This window comes from Poeciliopsis prolifica, unplaced genomic scaffold (assembly GCF_027474105.1).
Source record: "Poeciliopsis prolifica strain line A6 unplaced genomic scaffold, Auburn_PproV2 SCAFFOLD042, whole genome shotgun sequence".
NCBI classification, from domain to species: Eukaryota; Metazoa; Chordata; class Actinopteri; order Cyprinodontiformes; family Poeciliidae; genus Poeciliopsis; species Poeciliopsis prolifica.
In genome coordinates, this window is record NW_026562417.1 from 3267031 (window position 1) to 3281326 (window position 14296).

At 41.9% G+C, this 14296-nt stretch overlaps 1 protein-coding gene across 3 annotated transcripts in view; it reads right to left on the bottom strand.

The window, feature by feature from the left end:
• The window catches only part of zgc:162331 (uncharacterized protein LOC793007 homolog), a 23087-nt gene continuing 8791 nt past the window's right edge, over positions 1-14296 (bottom strand). For all 3 annotated transcript variants that reach the window (XM_055055632.1, XM_055055633.1, XM_055055634.1), the window contains exons 3-6: positions 2609-2800; positions 2304-2457; positions 2045-2230; positions 1-1608 (exon numbers count right to left, since the gene is read on the bottom strand). In XM_055055632.1, coding sequence (XP_054911607.1) covers positions 1272-1608; positions 2045-2230; positions 2304-2457; positions 2609-2800 — 869 coding nt within the window. In that variant the 3' untranslated portion in view covers positions 1-1271. The remainder of the gene's footprint in view (positions 1609-2044; positions 2231-2303; positions 2458-2608; positions 2801-14296) is intronic.

Consider the following 14296-nt stretch of genomic DNA (forward strand, 5'->3'; position numbering starts at 1 on the left):
TTTAAATCAAAGCACTTTTATTTGTTAGATCAAATGCAGGCATCCACAGGTCAGGGATATGCTTGTATCCACTGCTCAATTCCTATTGAGCTTAAGCATTTGTGCACAGAAGGGCAGACAAAAAAAAAAGCTAGCAGATACCCCAAAAGTATTACAGTTGTGAACTTGTACCTCATTGCCACCCAAAATGTGGAAGGATGAAAGAGAGACTGTATGTTTACCTTTGCGAGGGACTGTATCTATACGGCTAGACTTAAAACACAAACTCAACAGAGTTTACAATGGATCAACAATAGTATTTGCATTCTTTTACACCACTTTTATTATATAAAACCAGAGATTATCTTAAAAATGATCATCTTCAACATATAGTTTACTCTTTGAACTCTGGTGCCGTCTGACTCAAAGAAAGCTCTATAGACTTGATCTAAGCAAATCACTATCCCCCTGTTAAGGAATGTCACAATGTCTAGTCAGTCAATCACGTGAATGCTGACTTTAGTAAGATAACACACAGAGAAAACATGAACAGAACTGTTTTGGTGTTGAAGGTCAGCTGAGAAGCTCTCGCTGCATTCTGAAATCCATACAAATAGTGCAAAATAGATTTGTTTAGTGGCTGGAACAACAGCAGCATTTCAGTCACAGTGCCGGTTGTAGTCATTGGACCGGAAAGTACCAAAATATTAAGAAGACCTGCATTCATTAACTTACTCACAGCTCTAGTCAATACACAAGCATAATTTCACTTAGTTAAAACTTAATTAGATCAGCAACACCTGAAAAAAGGCTGATAGGGATCTTCATTAAAAGCAGTTAATGATAGAAAATACATTAAATGGCTTAGAGCTGCCTAAACACACCTACAATGGCAGGTTTCTCTTACAAATGAGGTTAGTGCACAAATTACAACCCCAACCCGAGGTCCTTTGTTTACTGGCTTGATAGAGTTCCTTGTAAGAAAGCAGAGTTTTCGCTGATGACCTTCTGTTTCAGCAACATTTCAGGTAGAACTAAGAAAACTCAACTGTTCAATGGTAAAGTGCTGGCAGTAGGAAAAGTGCTTCAAGCATGCAGTAACAAGGAGTACTTTGTTGTTTGCTGCATTTCCTTCATGTCTGCTCTGGAGCAGGGCATTTTCAACAGAGTAAACACGGATAAGAAAACCTAAAAGGACTTCTTCAGAATGTGACTCGGGCCTTTTCTTTCTTTGCTCTTCCTCTGCATGGCCAGCTGGAACAACCTGTAGAGCAGGACAACAGAAGACAAAGCTACTGCCATGGCCTCTGAGGTGGTGGGTTAGGGTTGGGGTAAATAGGAGCTGGTGTTGGGTGGGGGTAAGTAGGCACGGCTGTGTTGGGGTTGGGCGGGTATGTTGGCGTGGGGTACTGCGCCATGATCCGGGGCTGGCTTTGGGTAATGGTGTGGGCAGGGGAGGAGCCTGTCGAAGAAGACGGGGGGAGGTGGAGGTACAGAGGAGCCGATGGAGCGGAAGGAGCAGAGGGTGCGGTGGGAGTAGGAACCCTCTGGAGGACGACGTGTGGGTACAGCTGGGACTCAGAGCGGTAGAGTCCAGGCAGAGAGGTCTTCAGCAGACTCTCCTGACTCCTGAACAGGACACAGAACAACGAGGAGAACATGGTTAGTCAATGCAATATTTGATACAAAGTGTCTAAAGTTCCAAGACTCAAAATGGTAAATGGCTTCTACTTGCATAGCACTATATCAAGTCCAGAGGACTCCAAAGCGCTTCACATTGCATTAAGTCATTCATCAATTCAAGCTTGTCACATGCTAATGATAGAAAGCTACTGGATAGTAAATACTGGGACACACTGATAGACGTAGGCCCTTTGACCATCAACAGCAGACAAGGTGGGTGAAGTCTAAAATTAAAATGTATTGAGTGTAAGTGTGACATCATGGTAGTGTATGATAAAGTAGTTTATCATACACTATGTTCAGGTGTAAAAAATCTTAAGTTTGAATATTATTTTATGTAAACTTTACAATCATTTTGATTTGGTTTGTTATGATGGTTTACCGTTGGTATCCTCTGTTCTCGTATCCATTGAGGCCTCCTGTCAGGTAAAGGGGACTGTCGGGTGCCAGACGGGGGTTCATCCTTTGGGACAGGTGGAAAATCTTGGGTGGAGGGAAGGCTTCCCACTCTCCCTCTTCCGTCTCCAGCCAGCATTCACTGCGACGGCCTGATCTCTTCTCTCTGCGTCTGACCAAGACAAAGGTCTTTCAGTGAAGTAGAGAACAACCAACATGTCTCTCAGCCAAATGTCCAAGCCCACCTGCTCCGGCCGTCTTTCTTGGCACGGTCCCGGCTGGATCGCTCCTGCAGGCAGCAGACGAGGAAGGACAAGGACATGGCAAAAATGACGATGCCGCTCACAACTGAAGCCAACACGGCCACTCTCAGTCCACGGTCCTCCGGTCTGGGGATCGCTGTCATAAGATAAAACATGCTTATATTAACACTTCTGATCATTTGTTATCCATCTGGACCAGACTGACTTTAAGGCTGAGCCATGAGACAATGACGGTGAGCATTAATAATGCAGCATACATAAATCCATTAAAAAAGGGATCTATGCACCTTCACAGACGGGTAGGTAGTTGCTCCACTGCACTTTGCCGCTTCTGACATGGCAGGAGATTTTGTCGCTGCCGACCAGCTGGTATCCCTCTCTGCACCAGAAGGCCAGCACACTGCCCACCGACATGCCTGTTCCACTCTCCACGTAGAAGGAACCCCGACGAGGTGGCAGGATGGGGATGCAGGACATACCTGATTGAAAGGGAAACAAGAACGAAGCATTATCATGTGGACCCTTGTTTTTATTTTCACTCTGTAAAGCGGGTGGGGCAGCTATCCCCATCAAGCTGTACCAGGTTTGGTTTTAAAATTGGTTAGTGCATCTTTCGGTTTACTGTTAAGTTCAGGTTTCTTTCCCCCTTTTAGTTTTCCTTGTTACTTTTTCTTTTTCACCTTCCCAGCTGTTAATCACTTCCTCATTTATTTCCATCACCATCTTTCCCCAGCTGCATCCACTCACCTGTCATTAACTCTCCTAGTTCCTTTTTCATTTCCACACCCTCCTCGTTTGAAATATGTAAAATTTCTATAAAATTACTGCAGATATTCCCACATTACTGGAGATCAATGCTAGTTGTAGATACCGCCTCTCGCCCAATGACTGCTGGATGGACAAATGGACGGACAGATGAGTAGATTGAGATCCATTTTTTATGGCGACCCAACCTGCGTAGCAATATTGTATTACGATTTTGCAAAGCTGGAATTTACATAATTCACATTCATACTGTAAAAACAGGCAATCAATTATATCATAAATAAGGAAGTTTTGTGTTCTAATGGCTTTTTCATGTTTCCAGATGTCGCTATAATGAGTAATAGCCAGAGGGGAGCAGGATTCCACTCTATGACTTACAGTGTCAGCATGGATGTAATCTGTGAGTGTGTGTGTGCGCGTTTATGAGTGTGTGTGTGTGGGCCTGTCATCCCACTGTAAGACCCTGTGAACATGCAGACTGCTCTCTGCTGATTAGGAGTGACAGATGGGAGGATTTCTGCAATGCCAGAGACAAGTGAGAGAGACGATCCCGTGATCTCATGCAAAGATGATGGCAGTCACGTCAAAGCACACACACCAGACACGTGCACATTGGGATACAGGACAGAGCACTGGGAAAGGATGAGCAGGCTGTTAGTTTTTGTTCTCATTTGTTTAAGATGGATTTATTTCCGTTCCCTTGCATATTTCCTCTTTTATGTTCTTTGCTCCTGTTTAGATCATCCAACCAATTTTTCACTGAGTAAATACAAAACCTCATTAGTCTGGAGTATTTTCCAAATTCAGTATTGATTCTCTGTGTTTGGGTCACCTAGATGTTTTTTGTTTACATAATTTGTCCTATTAGAATTTGTAGATGGTCCCTAAGCAAAGCGTCGCTTTATGGACTCTTGCTAACCGGTGTCTCTGGGATAACACACAGTATGAAATACCATTACTGACTGCAGTGAACCATGAAGACAATGTCTGCCAAATCCTCATTTAATTCTGTTTTTTAATAATTTTCTGGGAATTATCAATCATTTTTGCATCATTTCAACCATGGTCTTTAGCCTACATCCAGTATCTGGGACAGAACCTTTCCGGATTGATTATTTTGAAGTGTTTGCAGCATCGCATGTTGTAACAAGTAACAAACAGTAACAGAGTTTACTAGGGAATAGAGCGCCGAGAAGTCCAGAGCCACAAACCGGCGAGGCAGATAAAGCAGAGCAGAGTTGGAAAATGTAGACTTGTAGAATGACTCTCCACACTTTGATTTTTCAGTCAGAAAATGTCTTTACTTAAGTAGAAATTGGGTGTGTTTTGTAGGCCGGTACATCACCTTCATAATTCCTGCTGCTGAAAACAGAATAGGATCGTCTTTCATGTGTTTGACGTATCTAAAACCTGCCCAAAAGGATAAAAATGAAATTTGCATCTGAATGAGATCAGGATATTAAACTGAACGGAGCTGACATTCATCCGAGTAAGTTACAGGGAGCTCATGTATTGCTTATCTGACTGTGCAGAAAATCCCCATTTATTGTTACTTTTTTGAGGATTTTATTTTATCACCAGATGAGAAATGTAGGGGATTTTGTTGAAAAATACTAAGGTCAAGGTCTCACTTTTTTTTAATTTGAAAGTAGTTTGACAGGAAACAGGGTAATGAGAGAAGGGGAAGACATGCGGCAAATCTTGCCAGGCTGGGAATTGAACCTGCGACCACCGGCACCAGGACGAGGGCCTCAGTATGTGGGTCGTGTTTTGCCCCTGCGCCACCACGGCGCCCCAGCTGTCACTTTTGCCGAACGCTTGTTCTGAACAGTGCGCGTACACTTGGATCAGCAGTGAGGAATTCAAAATGACCTACTGTGAATGGGTACACTGCTTCACTGTTGAGTTACTGTGTTGACATTTTAATGTTTCATGAGTACATTTTATGTACTGTGGGTATTATTATCACCTATAATAATATTGGGTAATTATTATGCAAAATATGACTGTCAAAACAGTCTGTGGCAATAAACCTTCTATGGCGCTCATCCTGTTCCTGCTAAGCCTCCCCCAGGTGATGTGGGAGACGTATTTTTGCAACGACATCAATTCTTCCTACATCATTAAAACAAAAGGGAAAAAGCAGTAGAGGGAGACGCATATACAGCTTGTTGTTGGAAAAGCACAAAAAATAATTTGTGTTTCGATAAAGAAAAACATAATTAATCACATGAACTATAACATTCCCAATTCCATACCTTAGTGTCCAGAGAAAGGTACAGAATCTCCCTGAGGACTGTAGCTCCTGGTGGGGAGCAGCAGTAATACAAACTAAAACTCATGACAATATTACTTCAAGAACATTTCCTTCACACCGATTTGTGTGTCTATGACAAAAGCAAGAGGTTGAAATCAGCTCAAGCATCGTGTGTGTGTGTGTGTGTGTGTGTGTGTGTGTGTGTGTGTGTGTGTATGAGTGTTGACTTAGCTCTTTGGTCTATTTGCCTAATCCTCTTGCTTCACTAATACAACTCCGACACATCCGACCCCGGCAACCCGGTAGTGCCAACCAAACATTCACTCTGCTGCGTTCTTCTTCATGACTATCCCCACTTGTCTCTGTCAGGAGAGTCACTTGGACTAGTATGTGATTAAATAAAGATTAGTCCTTGTTCCCACAAACTTTTCACAGATAAACCTGGAGAGCCTCGCTACACTTTTCTCAAAACCCGATTTTCATTTATTTATTTTTTCTTGCCACATTGTACCGAGTCAATACCAATAACTTTGATAAACATTAATGGGATTTAACAAAGAGTAGTGGAGAGAAATCGCAGTTTTCCAAATATCTTGGTGTGCATTTGTAGGCTTTTTGATCCGATACTCCTAAATAAAACTCAGAGCAACCAACTTCAACTCCAGTGTGTTTGCTTAGAAAATCTGGCTCATTTGGGGGGGGGGTGAATCCATAATCTAACTCTGATCTGCCTACAAATCAACGGCTTAAGGTTGAAATTAACTCTGGTGTGATTTGAATACATGTGTGACAGCAGGAAGCAAACGAAAGCACAGGGCATTCTGGGTAAAGGCAAACACACCTCGCTTGCTAGTCTAGTGCCAGCAAGAGAAATGGCTCAAGGTGTTTTACCAAAGACAAAAGAGAAATCCTACAACCAATAATATCTGGTTGTAGAATTTCATCTTCAGTTTAACATTTTGTGAACTCTTTGTCTTCTTCAGAGGCTTCTGTGTTGTTTCTTTCAACACAAGAAAGAAACGGCGCCACCACAGGCGAGGAGGGAAACAGGTTACCTAGAGGGCTTGTGTGCTTCTGCAAAAAAGGGGCTTAAGGCATTTGAAACAAATCCATGTCACACCTTTGATTAATAAAAATGTTTGGATTGCAAGCATCATTTCCATTCTACTTTCCAATTATCCACCAAGTTGTACTGGACTATCGATAATCACATATGCATGACATTCTGCGGTAAAATGTGGAAAAGTTCAAGCTGTACTTCTCCAACGTACTATAGAATATCCCATTCTTCTTGATGGTTCGACCTCAATATATTTTTATACCAATTTAAAGCCTAAAAACACATGGCTTCCGAAGACCGACTTTAAAGTTTCATTCTGAGAAACCTTTATTCCCTCTTTCTCTGACATAACTCAAAAGATTTCTAGAAATGTCTCAAAGTTGGACATGACAGATCTGAAACACCCCAAATAAACAATGCACCAAAGTACAAATAATCTGAGTCAGCCTTTAGCAGACTCTGAAAGTCGGAACTGAAGCTAATGAGTGATGGCATTTGTGGCTGACGGCTGACATGCTCCTTCCACGTGTCCCTTCCTCAGCTTTTGTTTTCCCTCTGCTCCAGATGCTCTCTTGTGTGATCTGACCTCAAACATCATTCCTCTGTGTCCTCCCCATCCGCATATCTATTTCGGTTGCCACTCGCTGATGCGCTGTACCACAACTGATTACCTAATCCCCTCAGCTCTGTCTCTGTTTGCAGAGTAGATGTCCCCAAGCAATCACATGAAGCTGTGGGTATTTCGCATACAACCTCTGGAGTTTTCATTTACAAACATGAAGTCAGTACCATTTAGCAACACCTTATACTTCTTACGCTTTGCATTCTTTCATACACAGAGGTACGAAGGTACTTTCTCTCTCCATTAATTAACAGCTTTAGCTTCTCCTGACAGAAGATAATCTGCCCAGGTAAATAGAGCATAAGCTAAAAAGCCAACGTCACTGTTGCAGCAGACGGTGTAAACTGACCTGGAGCTTTTAATTAGTGGAACCCTGGGAACTATGGGCCAGGTTCACCTAGAAAAATCTCCAAGGTTGTATTTTGCAAGCAAACCAAAGTCCCCTCTAGTCCAGAACATGATAGAAGGGTGCGATTTCCATGGGCATGTCTTTAACCTGTTCTTCTCCAGTCAACCCCGGACAGATTTGTCTCTATCCTGCGCAGTTCTTCCCCATTTTTTGGAAGCACCTCTGGGGTGGTACAAACCAAGCCGGGTATTGCAAACAAGCAATTTGATTGGCAGCAGACTGCATTCATTGATTGGCCTGTGGACTTACATCAACACCTCAACCACTATTTTCAAATCACAGCGAGACTATACTGGCGAAATGTTGAACTGCAAATTGACTATTCCGTGGTCGAACCTTGAGGTCCAAACATTTTTTGTCAATTGTGGCGGAAGAGCACATACAGCGTCAACTGAACTGGGAAATCTGCAACAATCAAATATTCTGAGAGATTTTGGAGGAACTAAAGTAAACTAGCCAGGAATATCAACTCTGCAATTTGACATTGCTGGCATAGTTGAGTACAGCTCCTCCTCGTTCTGGCATGGTGATAAGAGTGAGACCCACATGTTCAGAGGCTATTAGTCCATGAACCAGCTGTGTGGGGTTAGATTGCTAACCTTAGTACGTTGCTGCCTGTCTCCTGCATGAATATCATGAATAAAGATCAATGTTTATGTGACAGAAACATGGATTGTGTGGTTGATGTAATAATTGCGGCAAAAATTGTGTCTCATACGGTCCATCCTCCCAAGACTAGTGTTGAACTGTGGCATGTTGGTGTACAACTTTCTACGCGAGTTTAACTGCGCTACATCTTTATATTCCTGGCTCCTGCAATTCATTTAATTTCTCGCTGCCTTACTAAAGAGAGGAATTGCAAGGCTCATTCCAGTCCTTCACTAAGTGTCTTTGTTCAGCAGCCATTTTAAACTGTGGGAAGGCAATAACGAAGCGGAGTCACTGCCAACAGCTATATTGGATTGACAGACAGCAGACAGAGGGACGTCTTTGTCCGAAGCTCTCCAAGCCGGCGGGGACCTGAAGTGACGCCAGTGTGAGCTGCCGAAAATAAATACCTCTGGCTCTGTTGGGGCATTTACGTATGTGTGTGTTTATATCCGAAGAAATTCTACCTGCCATTCAGGATGGCAGAAATCCCAACGCTGTCATTTAAAGGAGGGGAGAAAAGTAGTTTTCTTTTTTTTGCTGTACAGGATATTTATAGGGATGAGAAATCGCTACCAATTTAAAAACTCAGAATTCAGTAAACTTGTCACTACAGATCAGAAATTCTGGACTGGAGGTCACAAACTAAACCCAGCTTCTTGTTGGTTTTTAATTCCTACACCCAGAAAGTCATGTCTTCTGCTTTTGTGTGGGGTTTGCAAAACTGCCAAGCCCTGCAGGATCAGGATTTTTTCTATCAGAGAGACTGTCTTGGCTGCAGCAGCTTCCTGTCTAAGTAACATCGCCTGCTCTGTGGGGTACCAGAGGATATTGCTGTAAATTTTCCACATCACTGTGAGGCTCAACAACCCTTTAAGCTAGCACGGTTCAAAATTCTTTATGGATTATGAGCGTATTCAGTTGGGACATGGACAAACTGTTCATTCATGCTTTCGGTTCATCCATAGGGTAATTAGCTTTGTATAACATCACCATTTAAGCTTATGGTTAAAGTTCAGTTAAAATGCCTCCCAAAAGTATTCACCCCCTTGGATGTTTTACCCTTTTGTTGCTTTTACAAATCAATTAGGACCAACAAAATTTGGCTTTAAAAAAATAAAAAAAATAACTCAAGTATTAGCAAAAACTGATTTCTACAACAATATGGCAACTAAAAACATAACATCTAACATAAAATAGGGGATTGCATGAACAATCACCCCCTTTAAAGTGATTGACCTAATTCAACAGAGGTACAACCAATTGGTGCTAGTCTCAAGATGAGTGGAGTGGAAATCACTTGAGTGTAGTGAGTATGTTTCCAGAAATTCTAATATAAAGATAGCTGGTTCTGAAAGATACGTTCACTGGTTCATTATGGTGTGTTCACACCAAACCCATTACACGTGTCAAAAATGTGTCCGGTGCTTCAAGTTCGACCCGTACGGACTTTGAACGGGTCGAACTTGAAGATACTTGACATTTTGCTCTACACCTAGTGTTTTACGCATCAGGCGTGTCTGGTTTGCATTTGTGGAGGTGTGTCGAGGGTGCGTCAAAATCTCTAACTGTTGTTTTCTGTTGCTGGCCTATTTATCGAACGCGTTGGATCTGTTTGACGCGTCCGAAGATGCCACGACGGGCCCTCGTCACGCCTCCACAGACTCTGAATGTAACTTAGTGTTTCTGGCTACAGTTACAGCTTTAAGAGAACATCTATTTTTCAGCAAGACAACCTGAAACACAAGGTGATGCTGCCTGATTGAGACCGATTTCACCCACAGATTGATTTGTAAAAGCAACTAAAGTGTAAAAATTGAAGGACAGAATTAATCTCCTGATAAGTTTTGAGAAGCTGTTTTCTTTTTTTTTAAATACACATTCCCAGATATGTTGCAACAAAACTTGAGGTCTACAGTCCTTGTGAAACTAAGGTGAAACTCACGCACAAAGTCTTGCATCAGCACCAAGAATAGAAAACCTTGAATGGACAAAGGTAATTGGCTTTCACATACATCTGCTTCCAGAGAGAAAATCCGTTCTGCTGTGTGTTAACATGTCAGCAGGATTGGTAGTACTAGAAAAAACCTGAAATAGAGAAGGCTAATTGGCTTTATGCATAAACTCATTTGACTGAAACCCCGGTAAAGGGTTAGCTTCTACATTTAAGTCTTTTGGCCAAACATCCTCCATCCAACTCGGAGCGAAGAATAAGCAGCTTACTGTCATGCGGATGAGACTAAAACCAAATTCTTTTTTTTGGTCAGTATTTATGGTACTGTTAAATCATTCAGCGTTTAACAGCAGTAACAGGGCACCTTGTCCTGCCAAGAATCTAGAATCAGCAAAGGAGTTGGGTGACTAATACCCAAAGATAATGTTTAAGAAAAACTAATTCTGAAATAATTTTTTTTTAAAAAGTGAAAGAGAGATGAGTGAACTGCTGCCAGGACAGATTAAAGATAGTTCAGTCAGTGAGAGGCCTCAAGTGGGGATTAGCACTAACATTACCTCTCACCTACACTGTTGAGGTCAATAGGTTGTGTTACCGTGTTAATGTCACAGCTTAGCACCTCTCTAAAGCTGAAATAAACACTACTTATCAAAAGGTTGCCTGCTACTAATATGGAACACCAGGACACCAAACAAACCAACACCAACAGAGGCATCTACCAACCAGCTATCCACAAGAAACTTTTACAGAAATGACTTCCTGGAACTATGAATTTTTACTAAGGCCTTGTAATAAGTCATTCATTTGATTTATTTGAGCTAGAACAGGGATACATCGAAAAGTTGGATGACAGTGGCTCTTGAGGTGTTATCTGAAGAACCCCAGTCCGTTCGCCCATCAATCCATCCATCCGCCTGCCCGTCCATCCGTTCATTATCTCTCCATGAAGTTCTGGGTCTGTCTTATCTTCAGGAAACTTCCACAGGGTGGAACCCAAGATAGGATCATCACCTGACCCATTTTGATGTGGAGGAGCAGTAACTCTATCCCGAGACTTACCTGGGTGAAGGAACTCGCTTATCTGTAAGGATCCACCTAATGAAGGAAGCGTGTTACAGCTGCTTATATACGGGATCTGGGTCTTTTGGTCTGCCAGTTCCACTGAACAACAGTTGCTGCATTCCCATTGCAAACATGTGCAAAACTTTGTCGGCGTTCCACTATTGTTGAAAAAACACAACTTCGCACTTGAGTCAGCGTGTCATCAAAACATGCTGACTCATCATCCTCCAACCACTTCCTGTTGTCGTCGTCTTTGTCATTTCCACCAGTATTAAAATCTGGTTGTTGATCACTTGCTTTACGTAATATTAAGTGTTTCCATTGCAGGTTTTCAAAATACACTAATTTTGATGTGGGCAAAAAAGTAATAATAAAATAAATAAATAAATACACCTCATCCTAGCACCAAAACTTTGACTTTGTTTCTTCTTTATCGGAAAGGTTTGCCACTTTCTGAAGTTTTGAGCCGACATCGTGTTGTCAGACAAGTTCTATTTAACAGATGTCATGAATCTACAGAACAGGCAGTAATCAGATAAAACAATTTTTCAGTGGCGTGAAGTATTCAAACCTGATGTACACACAAAAATAAAACAAATCTGTAACAGAGCAAATATTCTTCATCGCTTTGTCAACCGTAACAACATAGACAATAAGCCACCACAAATAAATGAGTCCAAGTTGTTCAAATAGTACTACGTGTCCCTATGATTACTTTTTTTTTAAAATAAATGAATGTAGGCCTACTAAATAAAGTTTTGCCGCTCCTTGGGAAATTGCTCTGACTGCCTTCCATTTGTTACAGAGTCCCTGGGGTCTAGAGGTGAAAAAGACTTTCTGACAGCCTATTTAATTGGACTTAATTGTTCTGTACAGGAAGCCAATTTAAAAATGACAAAAAGAAAAGAAATGTCCCAAACATAAACCCAGTGTTGCCTGCTGCAATCCAACTCTGAAGCCAAAGAACAGCTTCAAAAAATCAAATGAAATCTGAACGAAGCAAAGTAGTTTACCGTCCGACGAACACTTTGATATTAATCACAGCTCGAGGATTTTGAAATGTCCGGAAATGGCCTCGCGGCCGAAGCTCCGGTCTGGTGGAATTCACGCATGTGCAACCCAGCTGATCTCTCTGTGCGCGCGTGCTCTCTTAAAGCATAAAGTGCTTATACTTACTTTTGGCTCGGTGAAACAGAGAGCCGCCATTATGAAATAAGCAACAGTGTTCACTCTCTAAACCTTTAAGAAGATTTCGGAGCTTCCGTTTCTTGTGTGTGTGGGCGAGCGAGTGTGCGCCGAGCACGTGAGGTGAGGGTCCCAGTTCACGTAAACACGTGACGACGTGGCCGCGGACAAAAGCAGGACAGAAGAAGAAATGACGGGAAAGGGGGGAAAACGAGAAGGTGACGCATTGACAAAGAAAGAGAGACGCACGTTGGGATGAAGAAGGAAGTAAGGAAGGATTGAGGGAAGTGGAAGCTCACGCTCCAGTGGAAGTGAAGTCATGCGAGCGTTCCCTTCAGCCCGAGCAGCTCCAGTTTTAATGAATTGTTTTCCACGGCAACACCTGAAGCACACCACCGCCGACAACAAGCACGCGACCTCCGGCGCCTCACCTCCAGCTTAGCTCCAGCCGCGCGCACATCCGGGTCTAAAACTCAGAAAGAGCCTCATTAAAAAGTAAGAAGCGCTCAGGTCGGTGGCACGCCAACTCGTTCCCGCTCATTGCTCTTCCCAGTTAGCAGATAAGCAGGCCTCCTTGCACATGAAATATCGATAATTTCGATACTCCGAAAACATCAACATGGCGAAGCGTTAAAAAGCAAAATAGATGTTTAGCTCTCTTAAAATAGTCATTTTTTTGTTTGTTTGTTTGTTTTTTTTCACACAGACAAAAGTGGCAATAGCCAGTATATATTTCTGAGACATTTTTTGTGTCGTTTTTAAAAAGATAACAGTGTTTGTGGAGGACCGTTTCAAGTTAGTTTCAGCAAAAAAAAGTTTAGGTTTCGTATAAAACTTTAGAATTTTTTTTCCCCTTTATAATAATTTTGATAAGTCTTTATTCGTCATCTGTTTTCAGGGTCAAAATCAAAAAGACATTATAGAGCATCATTTGAATAGTTTTATGGCCTGAACACGACATAAATGGCGGTATTATATGTTATGCAGACACATTGTGCCATTTTATAGCACAATCAAATAACTGTGTTGCCTTCAGCTGTTATAATGCTATAAATATAAAAAATAATAATAATTTGGGAGATACTTGACTTCACCACCACAGAGCAACTGTCCAGATGCAACCCAGCTGTGTTTTAACTCATACCTTTGCTTGAAGCGCTGTTGAGGCGCTGCAGTTCTTGTTTTCAGTCCTAGGTGGCGCTTCAGTCTCCCTTTATTCAACGACTGGTAGAGGAGGAAGAGTCTTCAGAGAATAACTAATACTATTGTAACTCTTGAAAGTTTGAAATCATGAGTATTTATTTTCATCTATTGTAGAAGTCTGTCACACATCTTGCAATACACACACACAGTCATACACACTTTTAGTCTCCACCATTTGCTCTTTGTGTTTGGGAAGTGACACTGATCAGAATGGTGATTTGCACGAGCGGCTGAAATGACAGGATTCACCCCTTACAAAAATTACGTATGTGTTTGTGAGGGTTGGTGGAAGTAACCGTTCTTAATTCCAGAAATGGCTAGCATTAGCCAGATGTTAGAGAGTAGCTCGGCTTCTCAGGTTTATGGTGGAAGTTGGTTGTTGGGGTGTTTTCCGCACATTATAGTCGGTAGATTTAGTTCGATCTGGGACCAGAATTGTACTATTTGTTCAATTTCACACTGCACTGTGTCAAATGAACCAAACCCTATGAAAAAAAATCTGTTCATTCCCTGGGCTTTGGCGGCGGCTTTTGAAGCGGCTTCGGGTCCGCTTGCCGTTCACATGTGCATTCAAACTGCACCAGAGTTCACTTCAACCAAACAGAAACTTACATTTGCAGATGGACCAGTTAGCTTTTTTGGCCCACATCAGTTCGATTGCACATTCACACCTCACTGTAATTCAAAACAATTGAACAAGAGTTTGGTTAACAGATGTGGATATTTTTAAAAAATGAGTTAAAACTAAGGATGAGGTGATAGTCCTTATGGAGGAAAGTAAGAAGATGTTTGTATGAGCAAGATTCTAGA